The sequence below is a fragment of the Desmodus rotundus genome, chromosome 2, assembly GCF_022682495.2.
Source record: "Desmodus rotundus isolate HL8 chromosome 2, HLdesRot8A.1, whole genome shotgun sequence".
Lineage (NCBI taxonomy): Eukaryota > Metazoa > Chordata > Mammalia > Chiroptera > Phyllostomidae > Desmodus > Desmodus rotundus.
In genome coordinates this window covers 78,105,275-78,121,795 of record NC_071388.1, presented here as the reverse complement: position 1 = coordinate 78,121,795, position 16,521 = coordinate 78,105,275, and the positions used below count along the sequence as shown (strand labels likewise).

Sequence of the window (16,521 nt, the reverse complement as noted above, 5' to 3'; positions counted from 1 at the left end):
TCCCTATAACTATTATTGCTTATTCTAACCTACTAGATTAGTCTAAATTCTAAAAACATCTGCATGATCATATGAGAGTGAATTTCTCCAAGTCTGCTTCTAATTACACTAATTGAGAGTTGTTCTGGTAGATTTATTTGGCTACTTATGTTGTGTACAGTATTTCCAGAGCTTTTAAATAGGGACTACTATTTTTTTCTCAAACATACAAAGACTTTAAGATGTCAGGTCTTTATTAACTAGGGAGAAAGGAGGCATGGGTAAGTGAAATTCACAAATACTCCAAGTGCCTCTTTTTAGTCATTACAGTTTAATTCTTCCCTTTTAGTTATGTCCTATCAGTTCTCTATTTCCACCGAGGATGCCTTGATTCTCTCATTCACTCAAGTGTGAAAGCTTGCAAGCATCTTGATCCGCTATTATTTAATTTTTAAGAAAGTTTATTCTAAATGGAATTGTTTGTTTTAAATATTGTAATTTGACAGGCCTGACTCCCTCTATTTGATGAGAAAGGCAGAGCCAGCTATGTGTCAGGGGTGGGGGTGAGGTAGGTGCATGCATGGTCTGAGTTGCTTGGGCTTGGGAGCCAACTGCCCTGATTAAAATCCTAATTCCCCTGGGCCATCTGCTCCTCTATCTTCTCCACATTCATTATCTGCTTGTGCTATCAAACCATGACATCATCTATTTAGAATCAGTCATTACATAAATTCTTTCATGGGAGGATCAGTAGGACCAGGTGAGATTGAAGGAAAGGCTTGAGGACAGGAAGGTAATCATATCCAAATTATGCCATATGAATTTGCAGGCCACTGAACTACAAGGATTTATCAAGCAAGTTGAATAACCATTAAAATCAACTGTATTTTGCTACAATTGTACAAAAGTTCTTTCCTTCCTTCCTTCCTTCCTTCCTTCCTTCCTTCCTTCCTTCCTTTCTTCCTTCATTCCTTTTCTTCCTTCCTTTCTTCCATTTCTACCTCCTTCTCCCTACCTCCCCTCCCTCTTCCCTTTTAGCCTTCCTTTTTAAATAAGAGACTAAAAATTATTTTTTGAAAAAAAGCAATTCATAAATGTTTATTTCTCAGCATTGGAGCCCTGGACCAATCCACTAGAAACTGGAATTATCACAAGAAAGCATGTTCTTTCAAGAGTCCATTTTCCAAACAAAATAAGTATGGGTTTAGTAGTGGGTGAAATAAGAAATATTTCAGATTCTTTGAAACATCTCAAAATTTTTTCTCAAAAATTTGGTTTTGGCAATATCTTCTACATGCCTTTTCCCAAGAATTTCTTCCTTAAGAACTGTGGAATTGATATGTGAAGGGAAATTTAATTTCTTTCTTAATCTAGGTTTCCTAAACAAAGTCATATGAAAGGTAATTTTGAGGACTTATAAAGATTTTTAAAGGTCTTTCTTTTTAGTTCAATTTAGACAAATAAAAATAAGCACTATAAGAATACACATTTTGGCCAAAAAGTACATGAAAAAGTACTCAATACATTAGTACATGAGAAATGCATATCAAAATGGTAATGAGACATAACTACACTAGAATAACTAAAGTGAAAAGTACTGATAACATGAAGTGCTGGTGAGAATGTGGAGCAACCTGAAATCTTCATATCTTGCTTTTGGGAGTATAAATGGAAAAGTTAGGCAAAAACAAAACAAAACAAGAGATGTCAAATATACATTTTTCCTGAGAACCAGGAATTCTACTTCTGTGTGTGTAAGAGAAATTAAAAGCTATGTCTACAAAAGTGTTATACAAAAATGTTTATAAAATTATATTATGAATATAATAACCAAAAACAACACAATTCAGGTAGGTGTCCATCTGCAAGAGAATGGATAAATGAATTCTGGAATATTCCCATAATGGAATGCTACTCAGGAATAAAAAAGGAATAGGCTATTGATACATGCAATGTATTAAATGAATGTCAAAAACATGCTGAATGAAAGTAAATAGATACAAAAAGAGAACATACTGTATTATTCCATTTTTTTGTGGAATTCTAGAGTAGGCAAAACTAATCTATGGTGATAGAAATCAAATCAGTGGTTGCTTCTTGAGGAAGGCACTTTCTGGGATGATGAAAATGTACTATTTCACAATCAGATACTACTTCACACCAGTCGGAATGGCCATCAAAAACCAATCTATAAACAACAAGTGCTGGCAAGGCTGTGGAGAAAAGGGAACCCTAGTATACCGTTGGTGGGAATGCAGACTGGTGCAGCCACTGCAGAAAACAGTATGGAATTTCCTCAGAAAACTAGAAAAGGAACTGCCTTTTGACCCAGCAATTCCCCTTCTGGGACTATACCCTAAGAACTCTGAAACACCAATCCAAAAGAACCTATGCGCCGCAATGTTTATAGCAGCACGATTTAAAAGAGCCAAGTGCTGGAAGCAACCTAAATGCCTATCAGTAAATGAGTGGATCAAAACACTGTGGTACATTTACACAATGGAATACTATGCAGCAGAAAGAAAGAAGGAACTCCTACCCTTTGTGACAGCATGGATGGAACTGGAGAGCATTATGCTAAGTGAAATAAGCCAGGCAGTGAAAGATAAATACCATATGATCTCACCTATAAGTGGAACCTAATCAATAAAATAAACAAGCAAGCAAAATATAACCAGAGACATTGAAATTAAGAACAAACTGACAGTAATCTGAGGGGAGGTGGGAGGGGCTATTGGGTGGACAAAGGGGAAGGGTTGTCAAGAATAAATATATGTATATGTAGAATATGTAGATATTCTATGTAGAATAAATATATGTAATTTTTATAACTGTACACCTAAGATCAATGCATCTTACTAGGTTTATTATACTAAATAACAAATTTTTTACTTAAAAAAGGGAATGAAACAACCTCTAAAATTTGAAAATCACTCAGTGTTTTTTAAATTAAAAAAAATTTTAAAATAAAAAAGTACTGAATACCTTGGCTGACTAATCTATTTAGCATTATGGTTCAGCATTTAGCACAGTGCTGAGCACATCAGCAGGTCCAAACAAACACCTGGTGTTCGGGTGGCTGAGCGGCAAAAACTGAAAAATATAGTTAGATTTTTCTTACTCCGTTTTGTCAAAGAAATGGTAGCCTCATATCCAACTCTGTGCTTTTCCTCGGCTTCCATTTTTCCCTTTGCGTGGGCCTCCAGGTTTTCTAAGCCAGTGATTCTCAAACTCAGCGCTCCTCTGAATCACCGGGAGGGCTGCTGAAACACAGATGACTGGGCCCTACCCTTGGAGTTTCTGATTCAGTAGCTCTGGAGGGGGACCCCCAGAATTTCTGTTTCTGACAAGTTCCCAGGTGATGTCAATGCTAGTGCTGCTTGGTTTAGGGACCACACTTTGAGAACTACTGCTTCTAGTCCTGCTTTAATTGCCAGGTCAATGATCCATTCTTTTCCAGTCCAAGATCAGCCTATCCAGCTTTTAACAGTCTTCCCTAGTTACCTTCAGCCTCATCCTCTGAACTTTTAATATACTTCTCGCTGAACCTCCCTATTTGCTATCTGGTTTATTCTCCCTGGTAGTTTATTCTTTGTTAAGCAAAAAATACTTGCATGTGTTTCCATTCGGTGGGTAATAACTCCCTTAAGAGTAGGTCATTTCATTCCCCTTATACTCAGAAGAGGCCGGAGAGCTAAGAGGTGATCTGTAAATGCCGATGCTCCTGGTATTAGTACGTTCTTCTGAAACAGGTAAAAATACTATGAAAAAGAAGGCACCAATTTTCAGGTGAACAATAAAGTCTTCCATTATGATGAATTACCTGTCATTGGGACAGTTACTCGGCAATGTCCAGTCATGGTGTGGGTTAATGAGGAAACCCCAGGACAGGAAGACGGAGCTTGGTGTCAGAGTGCCAACCACCAGCTGGAGAGGTTTGCGAGAGCGTCTTTTGCCTATGGAAGTAACATACAGGTTAATTCTGGTAATATTTGGTGTATTTTCATTATTGGGGTAAAATGGATAAAGATGACTTAAGTAGTAAGATGATGAAGAATTTGAAAGCAAGTTCTCTTTCTTTTCACATAATGCACAAATATTACTAATTCTTTGACAATGAATTTAATCATGAAACAAATTAAATATTCCTTTTGGTATCTATGTATGTATATATGTATATATGTGTCTATATGTATATAATCATATGTGTAATATATGCTTATAACCTTTATCCAATTATATCTATTTTTATTTTCTTGTGAGTCAGAGATGAATATGGAGGTGTTGGCTATTACCAGTGAAGTAAATAAACACACACATTTCCATATACATACAGTATTCACATATACGTATATGTGTGAATGTATATACACACACTCCCGGCAGTGGGGCAGGGTCACAGGAGGCAGGAGCAGGACCACATTTTGTGCTTCAAAAAATTTTTTCCCTATTTTCCTCCTCTAAAACCTAGATGTGTCTTATGGTCCAGTGCATCTCATAGTCCGAAAAATACAGGTAAGTAGATTTGGGCAGGGCCTAGAGTGATGCCAATAAAGCACTATAGATTCTTTTTAAGTATATAAGGGACAGACATTTGCATTTTCAAAAATATTTGAAACTACAAGAATGGAAACAGTAAAAAAGAGTAGGGAAGATCCCCAGCTATGGAATGCAACACTGGTTCACAAAAAGAAATCAAAGTGAATAAAATAAAAATCCAATAACAGACCTAATAAAACTACATAGAGCTAACATAATACATATATAGTTTGTATTCCCATTGGAGTTCCCTTTCCTTTCATGAAACTATAGTTGTTGTATTTGCTATAGGATAGACTTGTGTTATCTTAATCTAATGCAGTGTGAACCAGGGGGTAGGAAGGTACCCACTGCATGAGCGTAGTGGAAATTATCTTTAAAAACCCTTGAAAATTGTGTCATACTGCAAATTGTTATTCCAGTGAAAATCTTTCTGAGCCCAGAAAATACGTAACCTAGTGATAACAAATTGCCTCACTGTAACATAGCTGAATTTTTAAAAGATATTTAAAATCATTTTCAATGATAGTTATTGTTTACTTGGTTGCAAACATGCACTTATACTTCTCTGGACATTTTTCTAGATCCATCTATCATAGTGTCTAGCATGATTGTTATTCAAAGGGTCCAAGTCTGGCCCCCAAGGGGGAAGATTAGAATCTGAGATGAGGGCAGGGAACACCTGTAGTTTGAAAAAGCCCTGAGGTATGTATGCATTTTCCCACTCCTGAGTTGATTTCCACTGATGTCACCTTATTTTACAGCTGAATATCAATAGGCCCAGAGAAATTTCAAGAGTGGCCAAGGTCACACCAAAAACAAGGTCAAGAATCAAATCTAGCTCTCCTACATTTTTATCTAATTTTCTTTTTACCACGATTAGTCTAACTCACAATGTACAACTTAGATGCCACTTAGAGACCAAAGATACATTTTTCTCTTACTAAGGGAGCCTAAGGCTTACATGACCATCAAATGATTATTTCTCTAAGTTTCAATGTTAATATAAAATGATTAAATAATTAAAATTTATGCGGTAGATATACATATAAAATGAATGGAAGCAAATCCATTAGTCATTTTATCATTTTCAAGTGCAAATTACAAAAACAAAAATTATAGCCGTTGCCTGAAAGGAAAGGTGGGGTATTATATCCTGAGCAAGGTGAAATAATTTCCTGAACTGGTCATCGCAAAGTGAAAAATAACTTCCAAGGCCAGTGTCATAGAAGCCCCCAAATGAAAAGAAGTGAAGTTATAAGGGGCTACTAATGTGCAATCACTCTCTGGATTTTACTTATTTTTTTTGGTATATTTTATTATGATCATATTTGCATTAAGAAAAAGTTCAATGAATATGAAGCCAGAATCCCATGGAACCAGACTCATGCTTCTTGACTTTATTTTTTTAAGTATTTTGAAACAGAGTCTTGAAATATTGTGAGTACATTTATTTTGAGGTATATGGAAAGCTGCCTGGGCAGCCATCATGAACAGTTATAAGGAGTGATTGAAATTTTCCTTGTGCATTGGGATAATATAAAAGGTCAAGAAAAAAAACATAATCTTATTTTCAAAATGCTTGACCATTTATTGCTTCTCTTAAAAGAAGTGGAAAACAACAGAAGGAGGGAGGAGAGGGTTGTGGCAACTGATTTCTGGTAACCAGGCTCGGCAGGGACATCGAGAAGACAGAACACACAGCTGCCGAAGGCCTCTTTGCTGGGGATAAAGATCTGCATGCTCTCCCTACCCATTTCATACCTTAAGAAAGATGTAACAAAACAAAACAAAAGATCTTTCTTTTGTGTGTGGCATCCAGTGCACTATAAAAGATAAGCATGATTAGGAAATAATTATTTTGAGAACAGTTCACATTAGAAAAGGAAGACCAACTCTATCTACAGTTAGGAAGGTGTGATATCAGATAGTAAAATCATATTCTCAGCTCTACTGGTCCTTCCTTGTAGCAATGGCCACCTTATTTGATCTGAGAAAAAACTTCAGTAGTGAAACTGAGGCAATTTCAAGGACGATTTTGATCTTCCTTTAGTCGTGTGAAAATGTCTCTACCCATTCATTCATATGTATCTATGTTTCTGTTTCAAGATTTCCTAACCCTGGGAAACTAGGTGTTGTGTTGCTGTTTTAGGAAAGTAGTCCTTCTATATTTGACTAAATAGAAGAGGTTGAGAAGGGAGAAATCAAGAGTAAATAAAACCTAAATTCACATTTCAAAGTGCAGACAGACTAGCAGGAGCAACCCTCAGTGAGCACTTGCTGTGGGCCAGGCCCTGTCTGTGGCACATCCACGAACTCATCTAATTCTCTGAGTGACCCTAATTGTGCAGCAGAAAAGAGCCACAGAGGGGTTCAGTAATGTGCCCGCAGCCCTGCAGTTTGTATGTGGCCGCACTGGGATAGGGTCCCGAGAAGTCTCTACCCCAGGGCTGTGCTTCTGATCTGTTAACAGCCCAGAGCCTGCTGTGCATGTTTCATCTTCTAATCTAGATTCTTCAGGCTTCTCCAAGGCACTGGGTCTCCGTGGGTTGAAAAGAGATGAAAAGCCATAAAGTTAATAAAAAACAAAATGAATGAGAAATACCTGAGCATGACTTCTTTTGACTTGGCACAGGGGCAGGTCGCACCACAATCAGATATTTCGGTTCTGCATCTGGAAATAATAATGACTTTATTTATGAATAAAATTCTTTGAGGAAGAGCCTCATTTGCAACAGCAGACACAGCCCTGACTCAGTGTTCCCCGGCTTTAGTCACCGTGACCACAGTGGACGAGCGGACCCAGGAATTTGGAAACTTAATACTTTCTGAATAGTTCAGTTTAGTTCAGTTTTTAAAATTAAAATTAAATCCAGGTTTTCAAAACCAAATGTATAGGGGTAGGGAATAGGTCTTAAAAGAATTTTAATAGACAAGGTTTTCATGTCAAATCTTCACCAATCCTTTTCTCTGCAAAGAGACTTTTAAAAATTCAGAACATATCTGTTCTGTTAGCTCTTCCCCACAGAGGGTCAGCCAGGTGCTAAAATCGGACAAGGAAAATCCTACCTGCATGAGATGTGTGGGTCATGTCACCTGTTGTGTGTGCTGAAATTGCTCACTTTTGTGGAAATATAAGTGTTTATAATGCCCTATTTTTTATCCTGTTGCATAATTTCTCACCCAGTTATCATCTCTAACCAGCTATTTTTATGAACAATTTTAAAACAAATTCTCAATTTTAGGTTGCTACAATTTTCACCTAAACTATGCCAGTGGAAAATAAATTGATAGTGAATCTCTTTTTAAAATATTTAGGCTTCAAATAAAATGATGTTTAAATAATCAGTATGTGCTAACTCAATCATGAGCTAATAACTTATCAAATAATCTTTTTTTGAAAGGTTTTATTTATTTATTTTTGGATAGACAAGAGCGCACCCCCACTGGCTCAGGCATATCTCACTGCTTTGTATCGTCCTCACTCTGGGTTCAAACGTCTCCCCTCCGTGAGTTCGAACGTCTGACCAAGGCTTTACAGAGTGGACCATTCTCAACCAAAGGCAACATGGCAATTCAGCCACCTTTAATGACTCCAGCCTTTCCACCCCCGAACACTTCACACAGCCCTATTTGCTAGAACCTGCCGGGGGGTAATGACCACGGCGGCGTGCAGCAAACCTGGGAGCTTCCTGAGCTGACGTCAGAGCCTGGCCCCAGCACCCTAGAGTTGCCTCATGAGCACAACGCGGATAAGGGAGTGCTCACTGTGTTTCAGAGTCTCACGTGTTTGAAAGCATAGCTTGCTTAGTGAAGCTTATATAAGAAATGCTTAACCTAAATCAGGTTTCCTAGTAGGAGTACGATAACCATTTCCCGACTTTATCTGGGATATGAAGTGATACACGTATTAAGAAACTACCATGTATGGAGTACTTTGCATGTGCGGGATACTTGTTAAGCACTTTCCATTCATAACTCAGTTACTCCTCAGGGCAGTCTCACCTGACCCATCTTGCCGTCACCCCCTCTGTAGACAAGTCCCTGAGGCAGAGTCAGCTTCATGAGCACGCAGTGTGTACAGTCACACGGTCCCATGCTCACAAGAGCCCCAAGCTTCATTTAATAACCTCCTGTCACCATCGAGAAATTCTTAATACTTTTGTTTTTGACTTTGTGTTTTGCAAAGGAAGTTGGATGGGACAATGGAGTGTGCGTGTGAGCAGAGAGGACAAAAACAATACACCCATCTACAGTTTTTCCCACTCACAGACCGCACTAGAGGTGCCCGTTTAGGCTAGCATTCCAAAGGAGCCGTGATTGCCTGGGAGCTCAGCAGGGCCCAAAGCTAGAACAAGGTAAGCATATTACATCTATGGCTGAGTAAGGGGGCCTGGAGGGGGCCACTGATTTGAATCAGAACTTGGTTGGACGCAGAAAGAGGCAATGGCATTTTAAGAAACACAAATGACCAAGGAATCCTATCCTATTCTTTCTTAATTCATGTTAGTCCTTGTATTCACCAACAACTTATGCCGAAAATGATGGTGTAGAAAAGAAAGTTAGAGCAACCCTAGGTTCTTTGCTTTTCAGTTCTTCCTCACTCCCAAGCAGGTCGAAGGCAGAGTATTGGTAGAATGGGCACGTATCAAGGAATGAAGTAAAAAATTGAGTTAGTTTTGCACATTTCCACTGTTGTTATAAGAATGAAATACATATTCATGCATGAACAACAAAACAACTGTGTAACTTCAGTGACCCTACTTAGGAGTTAAAAGCTCCTGCATTCACACATAAAACTAGCATTGCACAATATAATAATAAATGGTAAAATGCATGCTGATAATAAAAAAATTAATTTTTGTTTACCTAAGTGACATTAAGTAGCAAATAAAATAACAGCCTGACAAGTTGAGAGAGACTCTAGGAGAAAAGGAAAAACTTTATATTTTGGTACATTTAATGACAATTTTTTCCTGCTTTTTGAACCAGGAACCCTTCATTTTTGTTTTGCACTGAACCCTGAAAATTATGTTGCTGTCTTAACACAGTCCTCAAAAGGCTCTTTTACTAAAACTCTGGAATTTACTTCTAGAAAACAAAGCTAAAACTTTATTTTTCTTTTTAAATTTATTTTATATGGTTTTCTTTTATTGTTTATGCTCTTACAGTTGTCCCAATTTTTCCCCCTTTGCTCCCCCTTCCCACACCTATTTCCCTTAAACTGTTCTCATGGTGACAAAGTCTCTTAGAGCTAGCCTTTTATTTCCTTCCTTGGTATGCATTAATTCAACTCTGACTGAGTGGTTTTTAAGAAAAGTCTTGAAATACTAGAAAAATAACAGACATATGGTTATACAAGCAATTTAAAAGTAATTTTTGTTATGATCACACTCATTTTGCATAAAGCAAAGGCTGTTACAGCCAATTACAAATTGGAACAGATGTTGGGACCGGGGAGCACATGCTGGCTGTCTCTGCTCATTAAAATTCTCAACATTCATGCATTTCAGCAGCTTTTGCACTTGACTGGTAACACAGACATGGACAAATAAAACAACTGAAAAAAGAAGATTTCTATTTCTGTCCTGCACTACAAAATTCTTTGTGGATTTGTAGCAACCTGGAAATATATACTACGGTAGCCTGATCAGAAATGCTGGCAACAGGTGCCAAAATACACGATCTTTTCATCTAAAGAATGTGTTAACTAAAATGTCAGTTTAAGAAAATTTGTGTGGAATGAAGTTACCTTAACAAACTTTCCATTCCTAATAGTTAAGTCTACTCCATGTTGCAGATTACTTAAATCTAATTTGCTTAATACTTTAAATGCCCTATGGTGGAACACAGAGACAATTTACTATTTAAGAAAATTTACTATTGAAATCCTTTATAAGGTACTAGATTTTTGATAATATAAATAATCCTCTCATAATTGCTCAATTTGACAAGTCCCAATTCTCTCATTTTATTTGAGGACATCTGTATCACAAGCCTGCTTGCAAGTGATGCTTCAGAGTGATGTCATAGTTAGGTTTATTTCTGTTATGTAAGTTTCCAAAATTAAAAAACAACCCATAAAATAAGCCAGGATGACCCTAAAGGAAATCAGGTATGGGACGTGAAAAAACAATTCACCCCTGCCATCTTTTTTCACAATTTGGTTTCATGACAAACTCAATTTCTGGGCATAAGAGCATGGACTCTGGAGCCTGGAAAAGCCTGCTCAGCTAGTTACTAGTATAAAGTGAAGTTCTTAACATCTATGCACTTCAGCTTTCTCATCTGCAAAATGGCAAAAATCATGGTACCCAGACACATGGGGTTCTTAGTGGTGAGTAACATACAGCGCTGCCTAACACACAGAAAATGCTGATGTAATTTTAGCTAGGCCGATGATAATGATCTCTTGAAAGCAACAGTTTGTGCCTTAAGAGGTCCTGAGGATATATTAAAAGGAAAATGTTCCAAACCTTTTATTTTTTTTTAAAGCAAGTATCACAGATTCCAAAATACAAAAAATTCCATAGAGAAGTAAATTATAAACCACAATGATAAAGATTCTCTCCTTGACTCCTAATCTCTTCCAAGTTCTTTTTCAACTAGGCCCAGACTGTTGGGTTTTTCTGTTCATCTCTACCTTGTCTGGTTTTATGGAGAATCCTGCTTGGATGGTTTAGCCAGAATTCGCCACCCTCCATGCCTCATCACCATTCCATCAGGGTCCTTACCCTTCGCCACCCCCCAGGAGGTGTCTGATCACCCCTTCCTGCCTTCAGCAAGAATCCTGTTAGGCCATCTTAACCAGAATTCCCCTTGCACTCGATGTTTCCTCCTAGTAATTTTTCATACAATGACCACCCTCCCACCCCCTGTTCTTTGGCTATAAATTTCTGCTTTTCCTTGTTGTATTTGGGGTTGAGCTCAATCTCTCTCCTCCACTGCAAGGCCCCACTGGAGTGGTCCCTGTGCTACCAAGGTAGTTCCCCCTTGACTAGTCTTCCTTGCCATTTTTAACAAGCACGACTGAGTAATTTTTTCTTAAACAATAATAGTTGTAAATGTCAATGCAAAATATCTTAGAAAATATAGTGACAATCTGGCAATGCAAAGGATAATAATACATTATGGCCAAGTCTAGTTTATTCCAGAAATGTATCATAAGGAGAAAAAAAATAGCATATTTCCACAGATGCTGAAAGAACATTTGACAAAATTCATTACCCATTCTTCCTAAGAATTCTATGAAATACCTCCTAATAAGATAAAATATATCTTAAAATGTCTGAACCACCTTTATTAAATGTGCAGGATCCTACACATACATTTTCTGTTGAGTAACTCTCCTTGGCTTTATCAGAACATTCAACCCTAATTTTTCTTTCCCTTTTATTAATATGTTCTTTAAAATGTTACACTGTGATTCTATGTTTGTAACCTGCTCCAGCTTTCTGTTGAGTAGCTGGGACAAGAATTAAGTAGACCAAGAGCTCTGGAACCAACTATACGATGTGTCCTTTTACATCAGTGATGGGGGAGTAACTACAGTGAAACAGCAGGTTGGGAGCACTACTGGAACATTAAGGCATAGGGTCAGTTTTACCAGAATCGTGAGTTAGAACAAACTTGTTCACGAGGCCCCAGATTTAAGTTTCTGTGACCATTTGCCTCTTTGAGGCACCTCCTCACTTGACTGAATGCACTTGATTTTTGCTTGTTCTCCCACAGGATCACAAAAGCAACCATTTACAACTTTGTTTTGTGTGAATGAATTCATGTTAATACAGTAGCCCTACTCATGACTTGTTCTGTTTTAATTACATAAGAGTAGCATCGGTCCTCTACTAAATACACAGAGGGGAGACTCTTTAGTCCTAGTGTCCTTTCCAATTCCTTTCCTTGCTCCCCAAAAGCATAAGGTGTGGAGAGCTACCTTCTCCATATGCTAAAGACAGCTGGCTTGCAAATGTCTGGTTAGAGACTAGATCTTGCCATCATTGCCTGACACCTTCCAGGAAGGTCAAGAAAGTGACAGCTTCAAAATGGGCAAAGGAGGACCAGTGATCCGGAAGAAAACTCAGTGCAGCAGTGTTTCCGAGACGCTGTTCACCAACGTGGTGTGGAAAAACAAGGCTGCGGAGAGCTCAGAGCTGAGAGGTAAAGGGGAAGATAAACTCCTGAGTTGAAGAATATTTAACAGTAATTCGCTTTTCTTTTGCTGATTTTCCTTTTTTTAAAAGTGATAGATAATCTTCCTCCACAAAACCCCAAATCTCAGACTAACTGTGTGAAAAATACCAGACAAAACTAAATTGAAGGACATGCTACAAAACACCCACCCAGGACTCTTCCAAACTGTTAAGGTCCTCAAGGCAAGGGAAGTCTGAGAAACTGACAACCTACAGACACCTCAGAGGACAGGACAATGCAACGGGGCGTCCCAGAAGGGACCCTGGGTCACAAAAAGGAGCTCAGGTGAAATGAAGGAAATCGAATGAGGTATGGCCTTTGGTTAATAACGCTATCATATTGGATCATTAGTTGTGACAAATGTGGATGGTATGTTGAAATTAGAAGGACTTGGATGTAGACTATACAGGAATTCTCTGTCTACGCTTGCAACTTTTCCTCTCTAAAGTTATTCTAGCATAAGGCATGTATTAAAAAATAAAATATCTTTAAACAAAAGATAGATAATATAAAATTTACATATCAATGAATCAAAGGCTCTAAGGGATACAAAAGCAGGGCCATTAATCAACAACTTTATCCTTTCTTAGTTTTAGATAAAATTGTGGTGTCATTTACAGTTAAAAGTGCTTTAAACTTTGATGAAATAAGGTAACTTTTTATTAGAAGCCAGTGTGGCATATCAGAAGACTCCTAAAAAGTTAAGAATAAAACCACCCACAAAACCTCCAAAAAAAGTCTCTAGTCATATAAATCTCCATAGAGAAATAGCATCAGAATTTTTTCGCATCTGCAAATGTTCACGTGCCACACTTCACTGTAATCTGACCTGAGTGGGTACAGTCCCAGTTTAAGTATTCCCTTCAGCTTTCACATTTCGTACACAGCTCCTGTGCCTTATTTCATCAACACTAACACTGAGTAATGTGTGCTTGAAAATACCCTTTAAAAAGCCTCCTTGTGTTTTAAGCTTAGGCAGGGAGTTTCATCTATCCAACTGTCAGTTCTGAAAACAGAATCTGTAAGTGTGGCTGCGGAGGGGGTGAGCCGCAGCGCTCCAGCGGGCCCCTGGTTCTGCACTTCTGTCTCAGCTGCCTTCGTCTGCCTGGCAGACACACCGGTTCCCTCACCTGCTGGGCCAGGAAGGAGAGAGGGAAGCCTCGCTGAGCAAGAGGTATGCAGTCTTGGGGGTGGGGGGAAGTAAAAAGATAGTAAAATGCTACTTGTCTATTCATCTTTTGAAAGGCTGCTTCAATAATTCTAAATTTTAGGTGAATAACCAACCTCACTCCTCATCCACACCATTGGCACATTCCAGAGACAAATAATACCAAATGGATACCACAACAGCAGATGGGTTTCAGCGATGGGGTACAAATGGTTCACATTAGAATACTGTCCACATGCATTCTGAAGCCCAGTTACTAGAAAATGAGAGGCTCAAATACTATTGATGCAAGAGATGCATTCCTCACCACAAAATATAACAATTAAGTGGCCTAAAGTAATTGTAATGGGGTGCAGCCAGCCTCCCAAAGAGGGGGCTTATAATGGGGTCCAGAACTTGGGGTGTCGAGGAATATAGGCTATCCCCACCCCCACATGTCTGGCTGGGGGAAGGCACAGATGGAGCAGGGCCATTGAGAGTTATTTTGCAGGCCAGCTTCATACCCGATATACAAAAATGGTTATTTTGCATATCAATAATAGCAGACTAGTTTTCCAGCCTGAATGGAGCCAGAAGGTGCATAACTTTGACCCATGATGTAACCGGGAGGCAGTTCCCCCTGGTTATAGTGCCTGCATGAGAGCTTGGAGAGGGTTCACTCCACCACCTGGGGCCACGCCTGCCTGGAATTACTATGACAGCCCAGAAAGGCTGAAAACACGGGAGTGCTGGTGGGTGCAGCTGCTTGTGAGAGGAGTCGCAAATGGGGTTACAGAGGAGGTTCCAGGCTGCGATATAAACTAAAGGCGGGCCACCACGTGGGACAGAGACTTGACAGGGAGGACAATGTGAGACCACATGCAATGAAAAGGGGTAAAGGACTCTCGCTGGTGGGCCATGAGAGGGTGCCATGTGGTTTTGGATTAAGAACTGGAGATTGTGGAGGCGACACAGCTGATGGTGCTGGGAATCTTGGGAGGGCTGCCCAGCCAAGAGTGGATTACTGGGAGGAACCAGGAGTCTAGTTGAGCTTGGGACTTCTATTTCATTTCCTGAGACATGGTACCCCTGACTGGCTTGACTGGCCTGACTGGGCAAAGTGGGGGAGGCAGGTCTGTGTGTGTGTTGGTGGGTGTTTTAAAGGGACTTTGGGATTTTTAATGGCAACATTTCGCCATTACTCTAAGTCTGTATACCTTCTGAATAAATGGTTCCTTTCCTTCTCACCAAACTCTAGCATTGAGCCATAATTCCTAACACCTGGAGGCAAGCAAAGACGAACCTAGGACAGAGGGACTCCGGGGGAGGGTGCTTGTTTCGGTAACGATATCTTGACCCCCGCCATGGGTTCATTCTGTAACATAATTACCTAGTCAAAAGCTAGAACAACAGCCATTTTTAGTCTTGACCAACTCAGAAACATCACTGATGTCCTTTCAGGAAGTTTGGTGTCCCTTCTGGAAAAATACTGATGGGGTATTTTTCTAGAAAATTGGGAAAATTCTGCTGTCTGCTTAGACATGGGTTAAGTTAGAGTTTTGCAGAATTTCATGGTGGCAGAAGTTCAAAGAGAAGACACAGTAGTCACAAGTAATATCCGTATTGCACTAAAGTTACTATGTTTATGAATATAAAATTTTAGTAATTTTTAATAAATCACTTAATTACTAGCACATAAGGACATAATTATGTCCTTAGTTGTACATAAAAATGAATGCCTAAGAATTATGAAGCATCACAAACTAATATAAAACCCCCACCTTTGAGAGTATTTCTAAGCCCCCGTAGGGCACCGCGGTGGGTGGAGGATCATGCTAAACTGTCCCAGATTCAGTTCATGTTTTGCTGATCGCTGTCCATTAAACCTGGCCACAGAGAAACTGTCCAATACACAATTTCTGAAAGAATAAATGAATCTGCTCCTCTACCTTTTTATGCCTGGGGCTAGAGGGAAAATAAAGGGTAAGGCTTTGCAGAAAGGAAAAAATGGTTAGGGATTTAGGAAATAGCAGTCAGCAGAAGAAAGCAAGTGATCTTTTTTTGAAAAGCTAATAAACTTTAACTGCTGAGTTTGTCTTTGATAAGTCTATCTGTAGAAATGGGTGTTTTTTTTTTTACCTTAAAGTTTTTTTGTATAAAAGGTAGGTGGTTTTGTGTATAAGAATAATCCTTATCCTTTTTTTCACCTGAAGAAATAATTTAAAGCAAAATTTAAAGCAAATACTACACTGTTCGGTAGTTATTCCCATTAAAAGCTATAAAAAAGGGTTGAAACATGAGCCAGCACTCATTCTGACAGAGCACGCTGCCGTGCCTTAGGCCTATGAGAGAGTCCTGCTTCTCTGCTTCAGTGAGGCAGCCGGCACCCAGGGAGGCTGGGACAGTGTAGAGGTTAAGTGGACTTTAGAGGCACAGGCACCCCGTACCAGAAAGCAACCGTTGTTTAATACTAATGCAAAAATGACTAGGAACATCCCCATTGGTGGGATTCCAGAATGTCCAGCCCCAGACGTGTTCTGAAGGGAGCTTCCAGCTTGTGTTGTGCGTTCGCTGAAAGAGATGACAGCAGTGAGAAGCAGCTCCTCCTCTCCAGGCTGCACAGTGAGTGCCACGAGCTGAGTTCCGCTTTGATACACCGATAT

At 39.1% G+C, this 16,521-nt stretch overlaps 1 protein-coding gene across 20 annotated transcripts in view; it reads right to left on the bottom strand.

The window, feature by feature from the left end:
- ABI3BP (ABI family member 3 binding protein) overlaps window positions 1-16,521 on the bottom strand; it is a 246,227-nt gene that overhangs the window by 150,995 nt on the left and 78,711 nt on the right. For all 20 annotated transcript variants that reach the window (XM_045193486.2, XM_045193488.2, XM_045193493.2 and 17 more), the window contains exons 3-4: window positions 7,124-7,192; window positions 3,803-3,935 (exon numbers count right to left, since the gene is read on the bottom strand). In XM_045193486.2, the coding sequence (XP_045049421.2) occupies window positions 3,803-3,935; window positions 7,124-7,192 (202 nt within the window). The remainder of the gene's footprint in view (window positions 1-3,802; window positions 3,936-7,123; window positions 7,193-16,521) is intronic.